At 46.0% G+C, this 14,529-nt stretch overlaps 1 protein-coding gene across 1 annotated transcript; it reads left to right on the top strand.

The window, feature by feature from the left end:
- Nucleotides 1-1,901: 1,901 nt before the first annotated feature.
- On the top strand, nt 1,902-11,935 carry LOC135568225 (N-alpha-acetyltransferase 60-like; the record flags this gene model as incomplete). Its single annotated transcript, XM_065015167.1, has 3 exons — nt 1,902-2,101; nt 11,036-11,151; nt 11,807-11,935. Coding segments are annotated over exons 2-3 (239 nt in total), but the record flags the coding sequence as incomplete, so codon positions are not given.
- Nucleotides 11,936-14,529: the final 2,594 nt, after the last annotated feature.

Below are 14,529 nucleotides of genomic sequence, written 5' to 3'. Positions count from 1 at the left end.
CTGTAATACTGGCCTGATGTTAATGTCCACCCAGGACTGTAATACTGGCCTGATGTTAATGTCCACCCAGGGCTGTAATACTGGCCTGATGTTATTGTCCACCCAGGACTGTAATACTGGCCTGATGTTATTGTCCACCCAGGACTGTAATACTGGCCTGATGTTATTGTCTACACAGGGCTGTAATACTGGCCTGATGTTAATGTCCACCCAGGACTGTAATACTGGCCTGATGTTATTGTCCACCCAGGACTGTAATACTGGCCTGATGTTATTGTCTACCCAGGACTGTAATACTGGCCTGATGTTATTGTCTACACAGGACTGTAATACTGGCCTGATGTTATTGTCTACACAGGACTGTAATACTGGCCTGATGTTATTGTCCACCCAGGGCTGTAATACTGGCCTGATGTTATTGTCCACCCAGGGCTGTAATACTGGCCTGATGTTATTGTCCACCCAGGGCTGTAATACTGGCCTGATGTTATTGTCCACCCAGGGCTGTAATACTGGCCTGATGTTATTGTCCACCCAGGACTGTAATACTGGCCTGATGTTATTGTCTACACAGGACTGTAATACTGGTCTGATGTTAATGTCCACCCAGGGCTGTAATACTGGCCTGATGTTATTGTCTACACAGGACTGTAATACTGGCCTGATGTTATTGTCTACACAGGAATGTAATACTGGCCTGATGTTATTGTCTACACAGGACTGTAATACTGGCCTGATGTTATTGTCCTCCCAGGACTGTAATACTGGCCTGATGTTATTGTCCACACAGGGCTGTAATACTGGCCTGATGTTATTGTCCTCCCAGGGCTGTAATACTGGAAAAATATGCACACAAATCTCTCTTGTTACAAGTACAAGATATTCTAAAAACCAAAGTATCAAACATAAAATACAAAATACTTTTGCAAAGTATTGTATCTCGATAAAATACAAGTATTTTGTATTTTCAAACTTTTCAAAATTCTAAATACATTTGCCAGTACGCGGTCATGTCAAGGTGGTGGGTGTAGCAGGTGTGTTGGAAAGTCAGGCGCAGGAGATCAGAGATGAGTGGACAAGGCACTTTAATGAGGCAGTATGTGAACAGAATGCAACCGCGTCACAAAAACAAATGCCCTCAGAACAGGTGAGGCAGCACCAAGTACAACAATAACAAGGTACAAAGTTCAGGATGTCACAAAGCACGGGTGTAAAATATAACCCGGCGTAAACCAGCCGGTAGACCGCGAACACCGCCCGCACAAGGAGAGGGACGGACTTCGGCGGAAGTCCTGATACTTCACTCCAACAGCATTCTCAGTAATGGTATAAAAAACAGTTTAGTTGCTATGACTGTGATATGTGGTTGTTATTATACCTTGGTTAAATGCACTGACCAAAATGTAAAAGTAAAAATGATCAATTGCAAAATACACTGGGTATTATTATTGGCCTTGTTTTGGGTGCGGAGCTCATTAGAATAATACCCAGTGTTAATTTACATTGTTGTCATTTAGCAGACACATAGTGCCATCAGACTTCTGATACCATTGCAGTGTGAAAGGGGGTGACAAAATTGTGAACCGCTATAAAAATAATAATAAAAAAAAATATATATATAACTTTTTTTATATAGAAAATTATTTTGTAAATATACATTAAAGGTCTGTATGTATCTTGTTACAAAAATACATTGTAGTTCGGGACAGTGTAAAAAAAACATACTCAAGAGTAATTAAATACGTATTTAAAATACATGTAACAGAAATACTGCCTATGTCTGAATGTATAGTATGTTTGTTACAATCATTTTGGGGAAATTAAACTACAAAACCATATCCCAGAGAAACTACATTTCCGCACACAAAGTTGAATGACTTCCGGAATGTGACATGCACAGGAAGAAGCCAACTCGGCTAGTTGTCAAATTAGCAAAAGCTGACTAGCCAGCTAATGTATTGGTGGGAGACCAGTGTCAGTGGTTTTCTGAATAGAGAGCAAATTTGGGTTTTATCATGGTGTTTCCACTGTAGAAAACACTTTAAACGACACCCAAGGGATTTCACCCCACACTTTCCTCTTGTTCGAGCGCATAAACAAGGTAAGGTCAGCTGGCTACCCAGCTAATTGTAGCCATTATCCTCTATTCACTTTTGAGCTGACATAGTTCGCGAAGTGTTGTCCAGTTATACTAATATTTCCTTTACTTATTTTGCCTGGAATCGTAGCTAAGTAGGTCGCTACGTCAGCTAGCGAACCCCATCAGAACTAGACAGCTAGCTAACTAGCTAGGTTAGCTAACTCTCTTGTTTTGACAACCAGTCAAGTCTACCTATCTAACGCTAGCTAAAGGGGAAGGAATTGGCTAATAATGCATCTTGTTTAGCTGAATTTACTGTGGAATGTCAACCAAACAACAGAGATGTCAGTTTGCTAGCAGTGTTAGCTAGCTTGATAACATAGCACCTTACTAGGGCTGCTGATTAGGTTGTTTTGGCATTTAACTTTAAAGCTCTGTTTTTGTCCTCACCGACGACAGTTGCTACTGCCACCAGGGGCAGAGTAGAGAGGTTTCAGAAGTTTGTTTGCCTGTCTAGCTATCATTCCCTGTCCCTCTCCATCCATCTGTGCCTCCCAAATGGCACCCTATTCCCTTTATAGTGCACTACTGTTGACCAGGCCCATAGAGCACAGGTCAAAGTAGTGAATTATAAAAGGTATTAGGTGCCATTTGGGATGAATGGATCATATCCAGACCACAGTTCACCTGACAATTCCCAGCTGACCACCAGGACAGTTCACCTGGCAATTCAACCAGCTGACTGACCAAGGACACCACCTGGCACCCAGCTGACTGACCAAGGACAATTCACCTGGCAATTCGTTAACCAGCTGACTGACCAAGGACAATTCACCTGGCAATTCGTTAACCAGCTGACTGACCAAGGACAATTCACCTGGCAATTCGTTAACCAGCTGACTGACCAAGGACAATTCACCTGGCAATTCGTTAACCAGCTGACTGACCAAGGACAATTCACCTGGCAATTCGTTAACCAGCTGACTGACCAAGGACAATTCACCTGGCAATTCGTTAACCAGCTGACTGACCAAGGACAATTCACCTGGCAATTCGTTAACCAGCTGACTGACCAAGGACAATTCACCTGGCAATTCGTTAACCAGCTGACTGACCAAGGACAATTCACCTGGCAATTCGTTAACCAGCTGACTGACCAAGGACAATTCACCTGGCAATTCACCTGGCAATTAACCAGCTGACTGACCAAGGACAATTCACCTGGCAATTCGTTAACCAGCTGACTGACCAAGGACAATTCACCTGGCAATCGTTAACCAGCTGACTGACCAAGGACAATTCACCTGGCAATTCGTTAACCAGCTGACTGACCAAGGACAATTCACCTGGCAATTCGTTAACCAGCTGACTGACCAAGGACAATTCACCTGGCAATTCGTTAACCAGCTGACTGACCAAGGACAATTCACCAATTCGTTAACCAGCTGACTGACCAAGGACAATTCACCTGGCACCCAGCTGACTGACCAAGGACAATTCACCTGGCAATTCGTTAACCAGCTGACTGACCAAGGACAATTCACCTGGCAATTCGTTAACCAGCTGACTGACCAAGGACAATTCACCTGGCAATTCGTTAACCAGCTGACTGACCAAGGACAATTCACCTGGCAATTCGTTAACCAGCTGACTGACCAAGGACAATTCACCTGGCAATTCGTTAACCAGCTGACTGACCAAGGACAATTCACCTGGCAATTCGTTAACCAGCTGACTGACCAAGGACAACCAGCTGACTCACCTGGCAATTCGTTAACCAGCTGACTGACCAAGGACAATTCACCTGGCAATTCGTTAACCAGCTGACTGACCAAGGACAATTCACCTGGCAATTCGTTAACCAGCTGACTGACCAAGGACAATTCACCTGGCAATTCGTTAACCAGCTGACTGACCAAGGACAATTCACCTGGCAATTCGTTAACCAGCTGACTGACCAAGTTAACCAGACACCATTCACCTGGCAATTCGTTAACCAGCTGACTGACCAGGACAATTCACCTGGCAATTCGTTAACCTGACTGACCAAGACTTCACCAAACCAGCTGACACCATTCACCTGGCAATTCGTTAACCAGCTGACTGACCAAGGACAATTCACCTGGCAATTCGTTAACCAGCTGACTGACCAAGGACAATTCACCTGGCAATTCGTTAACCAGCTGACTGACCAAGGACAATTCACCTGGCAATTCGTTAACCAGCTGACTGACCAAGGACAATTCACCTGGCAATTAGTTAACCAGCTGACTGACCAAGGACAATTCACCTGGCAATTCGTTAACCAGCTGACTGACCAAGGACAATTCACCTGGCAATTCGTTAACCAGCTGACTGACCAAGGACAATTCACCTGGCAATTCGTTAACCAGCTGACTGACCAAGGACAATTCACCTGGCAATTCGTTAACCAGCTGACTGACCAAGGACAATTCACCTGGCAATTCGTTAACCAGCTGACTGACCAAGGACAATTCACCTGGCAATTCTGTTAACCAGCTGACTGACCAAGGACAATTCACCTGGCAATTCGTTAACCAGCTGACTGACCAAGGACAATTCACCTGGCAATTCGTTAACCAGCTGACTGACCAAGGACAATTCACCTGGCAATTCGTTAACCAGCTGACTGACCAAGGACAATTCACCTGGCAATTCGTTAACCAGCTGACTGACCAAGGACAATTCACCTGGCAATTCGTTAACCAGCTGACTGACCAAGGACAATTCACCTGGCAATTCGTTAACCAGCTGACTGACCAAGGACAATTCACCTGGCAATTCGTTAACCAGCTGACTGACCAAGGACAATTCACCTGGCAATTCGTTAACCAGCTGACTGACCAAGGACAATTCACCTGGCAATTCGTTAACCAGCTGACTGACCAAGGACAATTCACCTGACCAAGGACAATTCACCTGGCAATTCGTTAACCAGCTGACTGACCAAGGACAATTCACCTGGCAATTCGTTAACCAGCTGACTGACCAAGGACAATTCACCTGGCAATTCGTTAACCAGCTGACTGACCAAGGACAATTCACCTGGCAATTCGTTAACCAGCTGACTGACCAAGGACAATTCACCTGGCAATTCGTTAACCAGCTGACTGACCAAGGACAATTCACCTGGCAATTCGTTAACCAGCTGACTGACCAAGGACAATTCACCTGGCACTTCGTAACCAGCTGACTGACCAAGGACAATTCACCTGGCAATTCGTTAACCAGCTGACTGACCAAGGACAATTCACCTGGCAATTCGTTAACCAGCTGACTGACCAAGGACAATTCACCTGGCAATTCGTTAACCAGCTGACTGACCAGGACAATTCACCTGGCAATTCGTTAACCAGCTGACTGACCAAGGACAATTCACCTGGCAATTCGTTAACCAGCTGACTGACCAAGGACAATTCACCTGGCAATTCGTTAACCAGCTGACTGACCAACAATTCACCTGGACAACTGACCAAGGACAATCACCTGGCAATTCGTTAACCAGCTGACTGACCAAGGACAATTCACCTGGCAATTCGTTAACCAGCTGACTGACCAAGGACAATTCACCTGGCAATTCGTTAACCAGCTGACTGACCAAGGACAATTCACCTGGACACTGACCAAGGACAATTCACCTGGCAATTCGTTAACCAGCTGACTGACCAAGGACAATTCACCTGGCAATTCGTTAACCAGCTGACTGACCAAGGACAATTCACCTGGCAATTCGTTAACCAGCTGACTGACCAAGGACAATTCACCTGGCAATTCGTTAACCAGCTGACTGACCAAGGACAATTCACCTGGCAATTCGTTAACCAGCTGACTGACCAAGGACAATTCACCTGGCAATTCGTTAACCAGCTGACTGACCAAGGACAATTCACCTGGCAATTCGTTAACCAGCTGACTGACCAAGGACAATTCACCTGGCAATTCGTTAACCAGCTGACTGACCAAGGACAATTCACCTGGCAATTCGTTAACCAGCTGACTGACCAAGGACAATTCACCTGGCAATTCACCTGTTAACCAGCTGACTGACCAAGGACAATTCACCTGGCAATTCGTTAACCAGCTGACTGACCAAGGACAATTCACCTGGCAATTCGTTAACCAGCTGACTGACCAAGGACAATTCACCTGGCAATTCACCTGGCAATTAACCAGCTGACTGACCAAGGACAATTCACCTGGCAATTCGTTAACCAGCTGACTGACCAAGGACAATTCACCTGGCAATTCGTTAACCAGCTGACTGACCAAGGACAATTCACCTGGCAATTCGTTAACCAGCTGACTGACCAAGGACAATTCACCTGGCAATTCGTTAACCAGCTGACTGACCAAGGACAATTCACCTGGCAATTCGTTAACCAGCTGACTGACCAAGGACAATTCACCTGGCAATTCGTTAACCAGCTGACTGACCAAGGACAATTCACCTGGCAATTCGTTAACCAGCTGACTGACCAAGGACAATTCACCTGGCAATTCGTTAACCAGCTGACTGACCAAGGACAATTCACCTGGCAATTCGTTAACCAGCTGACTGACCAAGGACAATTCACCTGGCAATTCGTTAACCAGCTGACTGACCAAGGACAATTCACCTGGCAATTCGTTAACCAGCTGACTGACCAAGGACAATTCACCTGGCAATTCGTTAACCAGCTGACTGACCAAGGACAATTCACCTGGCAATTCGTTAACGTGACTGAACCAGCTGACCAGCTGACCAAGGACAATTCACCTGGCACGACCAAGGACAATCCAGCCTGGCAATTCGTTAACCAGCTGACTGACCAAGGACAATTCACCTGGCAATTCGTTAACCAGCTGACTGACCAAGGACAATTCACCTGGCAATTCGTTAACCAGCTGACTGACCAAGGACAATTCACCTGGCAATTCGTTAACCAGCTGACTGACCAAGGACAATTCACCTGGCAATTCGTTAACCAGCTGACTGACCAAGGACAATTCACCTGGCAATTCGTTAACCAGCTGACTGACCAAGGACAATTCACCTGGCAATTCGTTAACCAGCTGACTGACCAAGGACAATTCACCTGGCAATTCGTTAACCAGCTGACTGACCAAGGACAATTCACCTGGCAATTCGTTAACCAGCTGACTGACCAAGGACAATTCACCTGGCAATTCGTTAACCAGCTGACTGACCAAGGACAATTCACCTGGCAATTCGTTAACCAGCTGACTGACCAAGGACAATTCACCTGGCAATTCGTTAACCAGCTGACTGACCAAGGACAATTCACCTGGACACCAAGGACAATTCACCTGGCAATTCGTTAACCAGCTGACTGACCAAGGACAATTCACCTGGCAATTCGTTAACCAGCTGACTGACCAAGGACAATTCACCTGGCAATTCCAGCTGACTGACCACAATTCACCTGGCAATTCGTTAACCAGCTGACTGACCAAGGACAATTCACCTGGCAATTCGTTAACCAGCTGACTGACCAAGGACAATTCACCTGGCAATTCGTTAACCAGCTGACTGACCAAGGACAATTCACCTGGCAATTCGTTAACCAGCTGACTGACCAAGGACAATTCACCTGGCAATTCGTTAACCAGCTGACTGACCAAGGACAATTCACCTGGCAATTCGTTAACCAGCTGACTGACCAAGGACAATTCACCTGGCAATTCGTTAACCAGCTGACTGACCAAGGACAATTCACCTGGCAATTCGTTAACCAGCTGACTGACCAAGGACAATTCACCTGGCAATTCGTTAACCAGCTGACTGACCAAGGACAATTCACCTGGCAATTCGTTAACCAGCTGACTGACCAAGGACAATTCACCTGGCAATTCGTTAACCAGCTGACTGACCAAGGACAATTCACCTGGCAATTCGTTAACCAGCTGACTGACCAAGGACAATTCACCTGGCAATTCGTTAACCAGCTGACTGACCAAGGACAATTCACCTGGCAATTCGTTAACCAGCTGACTGACCAAGGACAATTCACCTGGCAGCTGACTTCGTTAACCAGCTGACTGACCAAGGACAATTCACCTGGCAATTCGTTAACCAGCTGACTGACCAAGGACAATTCACCTGGCAATTCGTTAACCAGCTGACTGACCAAGGACAATTCACCTGGCAATTCGTTAACCAGCTGACTGACCAAGGACAATTCACCTGGCAATTCGTTAACCAGCTGACTGACCAAGGACAATTCACCTGGCAGCAATTCGTTAACCAGCTGACTGACCAAGGACAATTCACCTGGCAATTCGTTAACCAGCTGACTGACCAAGGACAATTCACCTGGCAATTCGTTAACCAGCTGACTGACCAAGGACAATTCACCTGGCAATTCGTTAACCAGCTGACTGACCAAGGACAATTCACCTGGCAATTCGTTAACCAGCTGACTGACCAAGGACAATTCACCTGGCAATTCGTTAACCAGCTGACTGACCAAGGACAATTCACCTGGCAATTCGTTAACCAGCTGACTGACCAAGGACAATTCACCTGGCAATTCGTTAACCAGCTGACTGACCAAGGACAATTCACCTGGCAATTCGTTAACCAGCTGACTGACCAAGGACAATTCACCTGGCAATTCGTTAACCAGCTGACTGACCAAGGACAATTCACCTGGCAATTCGTTAACCAGCTGACTGACCAAGGACAATTCACCTGGCAATTCGTTAACCAGCTGACTGACCAAGGACAATTCACCTGGCAATTCGTTAACCAGCTGACTGACCAAGGACAATTCACCTGGCAATTCGTTAACCAGCTGACTGACCAAGGACAATTCACCTGGCAATTACGTTAACCAGCTGACTGACCAAGGACAATTCACCTGGCAATTCGTTAACCAGCTGACTGACCAAGGACAATTCACCTGGCAATTCGTTAACCAGCTGACTGACCAAGGACAATTCACCTGGCAATTCGTTAACCAGCTGACTGACCAAGGACAATTCACCTGGCAATTCGTTAACCAGCTGACTGACCAAGGACAATTCACCTGGCAATTCGTTAACCAGCTGACTGACCAAGGACAATTCACCTGGCAATTCGTTAACCAGCTGACTGACCAAGGACAATTCACCTGGCAATTCGTTAACCAGCTGACTGACCAAGGACAATTCACCTGGCAATTCGTTAACCAGCTGACTGACCAAGGACAATTCACCTGGCAATTCGTTAACCAGCTGACTGACCAAGGACAATTCACCTGGCAATTCGTTAACCAGCTGACTGACCAAGGACAATTCACCTGGCAATTCGTTAACCAGCTGACTGACCAAGGACAATTCACCTGGCAATTCGTTAACCAGCTGACTGACCAAGGACAATTCACCTGGCAATTCGTTAACCAGCTGACTGACCAAGGACAATTCACCTGGCAATTCGTTAACCAGCTGACTGACCAAGGACAATTCACCTGGCAATTCGTTAACCAGCTGACTGACCAAGGACAATTCACCTGGCAATTCGTTAACCAGCTGACTGACCAAGGACAATTCACCTGGCAATTCGTTAACCAGCTGACTGACCAAGGACAATTCACCTGGCAATTCGTTAACCAGCTGACTGACCAAGGACAATTCACCTGGCAATTCGTTAACCAGCTGACTGACCAAGGACAATTCACCTGGCAATTCGTTAACCAGCTGACTGACCAAGGACAATTCACCTGGCAATTCGTTAACCAGCTGACTGACCAGGACAATTCACCTGGCAATTCGTTAACCAGCTGACTGACCAAGGACAATTCACCTGGCAATTCGTTAACCAGCTGACTGACCAAGGACAATTCACCTGGCAATTCGTTAACCAGCTGACTGACCAAGGACAATTCACCTGGCAATTCGTTAACCAGCTGACTGACCAAGGACAATTCACCTGGCAATTCGTTAACCAGCTGACTGACCAAGGACAATTCACCTGGCAATTCGTTAACCAGCTGACTGACCAAGGACAATTCACCTGGCAATTCTGTACAGTTGTTTTATTTTTGGTGGAGGATATTTCTGATTTAAGGTTGACTTTTCTGCTTAAATGTTTTTCTCTTTTTGATTAGAATTCTCAAACATGTTCCTAAATGGTGTTAATTTATGAACTATGTTGCTATGTCTTGCTTGTTCTATGTTGCTATGTCTTGCTTGTTCTATGGTGCTATTGTCTATATTGTAATTGTTTTTAATAACCTGCCCAGGGACTGCGGTTGAAAATTAGCCGGCTGGCTAAAACCGGCACTTTTACTGAAACGTTGATTAATGTGCACTGTCCCTGTAAAAATAAAATAAACTAAACTAAACTAAAAAAAATAATCAGCTGACTAACTATTTTAAAAGGACCAAGGACAGTTGACCTGGCAATTCATTAATCAGCTGACTAACTATTTTAAAAGGACCAAGGACAGTTGACCTGGCAATTCATTAATCAGCTGACTAACTATTTTAAAAGGACCAAGGACAGTTGACCTGGCAATTCATTAATCAGCTGACTAACTATTTTAAAAGGACCAAGGACAGTTGACCTGGCAATTCATTAATCAGCTGACTAACCATTTTAAAGGGACCAAGGACAGTTCACCTGGCAATTCATTAATCAGCTGACTAACCATTTTAAAGGGACCAAGGACAATTCACCTGGCAATTCATTAACCAGCTGACTAACCATTTTAAAAGGACCAAGGACAATTCACCTGGCAATTCATTAACCAGCTGACTAACCATTTTAAAAGGACCAAGGACAATTCACCTGGCAATTCATTAACCAGCTGACTAACCATTTTAAAAGTTGTGTATAAATATATAATGTGAATGTTCTAGAAGATTGATCAGTGTGATTGGTGTGTGTGATCTGTGATTGGTGGGTTGTAGGAGTTAATAACTGTATCTCTCCTGGCATTGGTCGTTTTCTAGGTGTGAATGACCGACGTGGTGTCCCCCACTGCGCTCAGCGAAGTCCAGCTCCGCCTCCTCTGCCACGATGACATAGGCAGCGTCAAGCTGCTGTGCGGTGATTGGTTCCCCATCGAGTGAGTACTGCGCCACGCAGCCAATAGCAACACAGGATCGTATCGTGTTCACTAGAGAGAGAGAGCTGAGTGAAACTGTAGTGGTACTTTAACTTGTCTAATAAGAACAGATTTTCACCTTCTGTTTCAAAATGCTTTGCTTTGTTGAGCCCCACTGAACACAACCCAGGGCACCTGTCCTCTGTCACCTGTCCTCACCTGTCCCCTGTCACCTTAATACAGCTGAAGTCTACATCACCTGTCACCTTAAAACAGCTGAAGTCTACATCACCTGTTCTCACCTGTCCTCACCTGTCACCTTAAAACAGCTGAAGTCTACATCACCTGTTCTCACCTGTCACCTTAAAACAGCTGAAGTCTACATCACCTGTTCTCACCTGTCACCTTAAAACAGCTGAAGTCTACATCACCTGTTCTCACCTGTCACCTTAAAACAGCTGAAGTCTACATCACCTGTTCTCACCTGTCCTCACCTGTCACCTTAAAACAGCTGAAGTCGACTCATTCTATTTACCACCTGTTCCTACCTTAAGGAATATTAGGCCTATAAGCCATTTAGCGATTCGCTTTTATCCCAAGTGACTTAGACATGCATTTTCCATATGAGTGGCCCCAGCAGGAATCTAACCTCTGAGCCTCACCTGTCCCCCAACAGGTACCCAGACTCATGGTATAATGACATCACATCCAACAAGAAGTTCTTCTCCCTCGCCGCCATTTTCAAGGGAGGCATCGTGGGAATGATCGTAGCTGAGATCAAGGGCCGGACCAAAGTACACAGAGAGTACTGGTGCTGGGGTAGAGATGGTCCTGACTGACAGTACACAGAGAGGTACGGTTGCTGGGGTAGAGATGGTTCTGACTGACAGTACACAGAGAGGTACCGGTGCTGGGGTAGAGATGGTCCTGACTGACTGACAGTACACAGAGAGGTACTGGTGCTGGGGTAGAGATGGTCCTGACTGACTGACAGTACACAGAGAGGTACGGGTGCTGGGGTAGAGATGGTCCTGACTGACTGACAGTACACAGAGAGGTACTGGTGCTGGGGTAGAGATGGTCCTGACTGACTGACAGTACACAGAGAGGTACTGGTGCTGGGGTAGAGATGGTCCTGACTGACTGACAGGATGATTGAACATGTTCTCAGGAGAGATGTCCGTTATAGACTGTGAATGTAGTCCATATTGAGCATGTTCTCAGGAGAGATGTCCGTTATAGACTGTGAATGTAGTCCATATTGAGCATGTTCTCAGGAGAGATGTCCGTTATAGACTGTGAATGTAGTCCATATTGAACATATTGTTGGAAGCTGAATGTATTGACAGACCGTTGTTAGTGGGGTCATATTAAAGTCAGGGTTGGGGTCATATTAAAGTCAGGGTTGGGGTCATATTAAAGTCAGGGTTGGGGTCAATCCCTTTTAAATGTCAGTTCACTCAGGAGGAACACATCCATTCCAATAGTTTTCTATGAGGATCATTTGGAATCTGAAGTTGTGTTACTATCTGTAATGTAAATGGGTTTGAGCCCAACACTGATCATAGTAGTTGTGTTACTAGCTGTAATGTAAATGGGTTTGAGCCCAACACTGATCATAGTAGTTGTATTACTATCTGTAATGTAAATGGGTTTGAGCCCAACACTGATCATAGTAGTTGTAAATACTATCTGTAATGTAAATGGGTTTGAGCCCAACACTGATCATAGTAGTTGTAAATACTATCTGTAATGTAAATGGGTTTGAGCCCAACACTGATCATAGTAGTTGTGTTTCCAGTAGTGCCGTTAGTTCCACATCCCTGTCACTCACATTCCTTAGGAACAGTCTGAAATGGAACACATTGACATTCTACATTCTGTTTATAGTCTCCTACTAATTAGACCTGAAGCAGCCGGAGGAAGAGGAGGAGGAGGGGGGTGGAGGTGCTGGGGGTGGGGATGGAAGGGTGGAGGAGAAAGGATGGTGGTAATGGAGGAGGGGGGCATGAGGTGGAGGGTGTGGGGGATGGAGGGGAGGTGGAGAGGAGGAGGGTGGAGGTGGAGAGGAGGGGGGGATGGAAGGGTGGAGGAGAAAAGGGGGGTGGTAATGGAGGAGGGGGCATGAGGTGTGGGGGATGGAGGGGAGGGGAGGAGGGGGGTGGAGGAGGAGTGGAGGTGGAGAGGAGGAGGAGGGGGGTGGGGATGGAGAGGAGGGGGGGGTGAAGGAGGAGTGGAGGTGGAGGGGTGTGGGGGATGGAGGGGTATTGAAGAGTAATGGAGAGAGGTGGAGGGGGTTGTGTTGCTCGGTATACAAAAACTTCTGTACTTTTTCGATACTAGAACCTGAAAAACGTCTCGGTACTAGAATGTTTGTTACTTTCGGTAGTACTTCTGTCAAATGTGTCTCATGGACGAAAGGGAATGAGGGATACCTAGTCAGGTGTACAACTGGAAGGAATGAGGGATACCTAGTCAGGTGTACAACTGGAAGGAATGAGGGATACCTAGTCAGGTGTACAACTGGAAGGAATGAGGGATACCTAGTCAGGTGTACAACTGGTGCAGCGGTTCGAATCCAGGCTGTATCACAACCGGCCGTGATTGGGAGTCCCATAGGGCGGCACACAACCCGGCATCCGGGTTTGGCCGGTGTAGGTCATCCTTGTAAATAAGAATTTGTTCTTTTTAACTGACTTTTATTAAGGTTAAATTAAAATGTTATAACAAAAAAATCATGTTAGCTCTCCACTTAGCCTGTACTGGGAGTCTGGACTGTATCATGTTAGCTCTCCACTTAGCCTGTACTGGGAGTCTTGACTGTATCATGTTAGCTCTCCACTTAGCCTGTACTGTATCATGTTAGCTCTCCACTTAGCCTGTACTGGGAGTCTGGGCAGCATCATGTTAGCTCCCCACTTAGCCTGTACTGGGAGTCTTGACTGTATCATGTTAGCTCTCCACTTAGCCTGTACTGGGAGTCTGGACTGTATCATGTTAGCTCTCCACTTAGCCTGTACTGGGAGTCTTGACTGTATCATGTTAGCTCTCCACTTAGCCTGTACTGGGAGTCTGCCTGTACTGTCTTGATGTATCATGTTAGCTCCCACTTAGCCTGTACTGGGAGTCTTGACTGTATCATGTTAGCTCTCCACTTAGCCTGTACTGGGAGTCTTGACTGTATCATGTTAGCTCTCCACTTAGCCTGTACTGGGAGTCTGGACTGTATCATGTTAGCTCTCCACCTGTAGGGAGTCTTGTGTATCTGGGCTCTCCAGCCTGTACTGGTCTGGACTGTATCATGTTAGCTCTCCACTTAGCCTGTACTGGGAGTCTGGTATCATGTTATCATGCCTGTAGGGAGTCTCTCCCCACTTAGCCTGTACTGGGAGTCTTGAC

Source organism: Oncorhynchus nerka, unplaced genomic scaffold (assembly GCF_034236695.1).
Source record: "Oncorhynchus nerka isolate Pitt River unplaced genomic scaffold, Oner_Uvic_2.0 unplaced_scaffold_1643, whole genome shotgun sequence".
In the NCBI taxonomy this organism is placed as follows: Eukaryota; Metazoa; Chordata; class Actinopteri; order Salmoniformes; family Salmonidae; genus Oncorhynchus; species Oncorhynchus nerka.
This window is presented reverse-complemented; position numbering and strand designations above follow the sequence as displayed.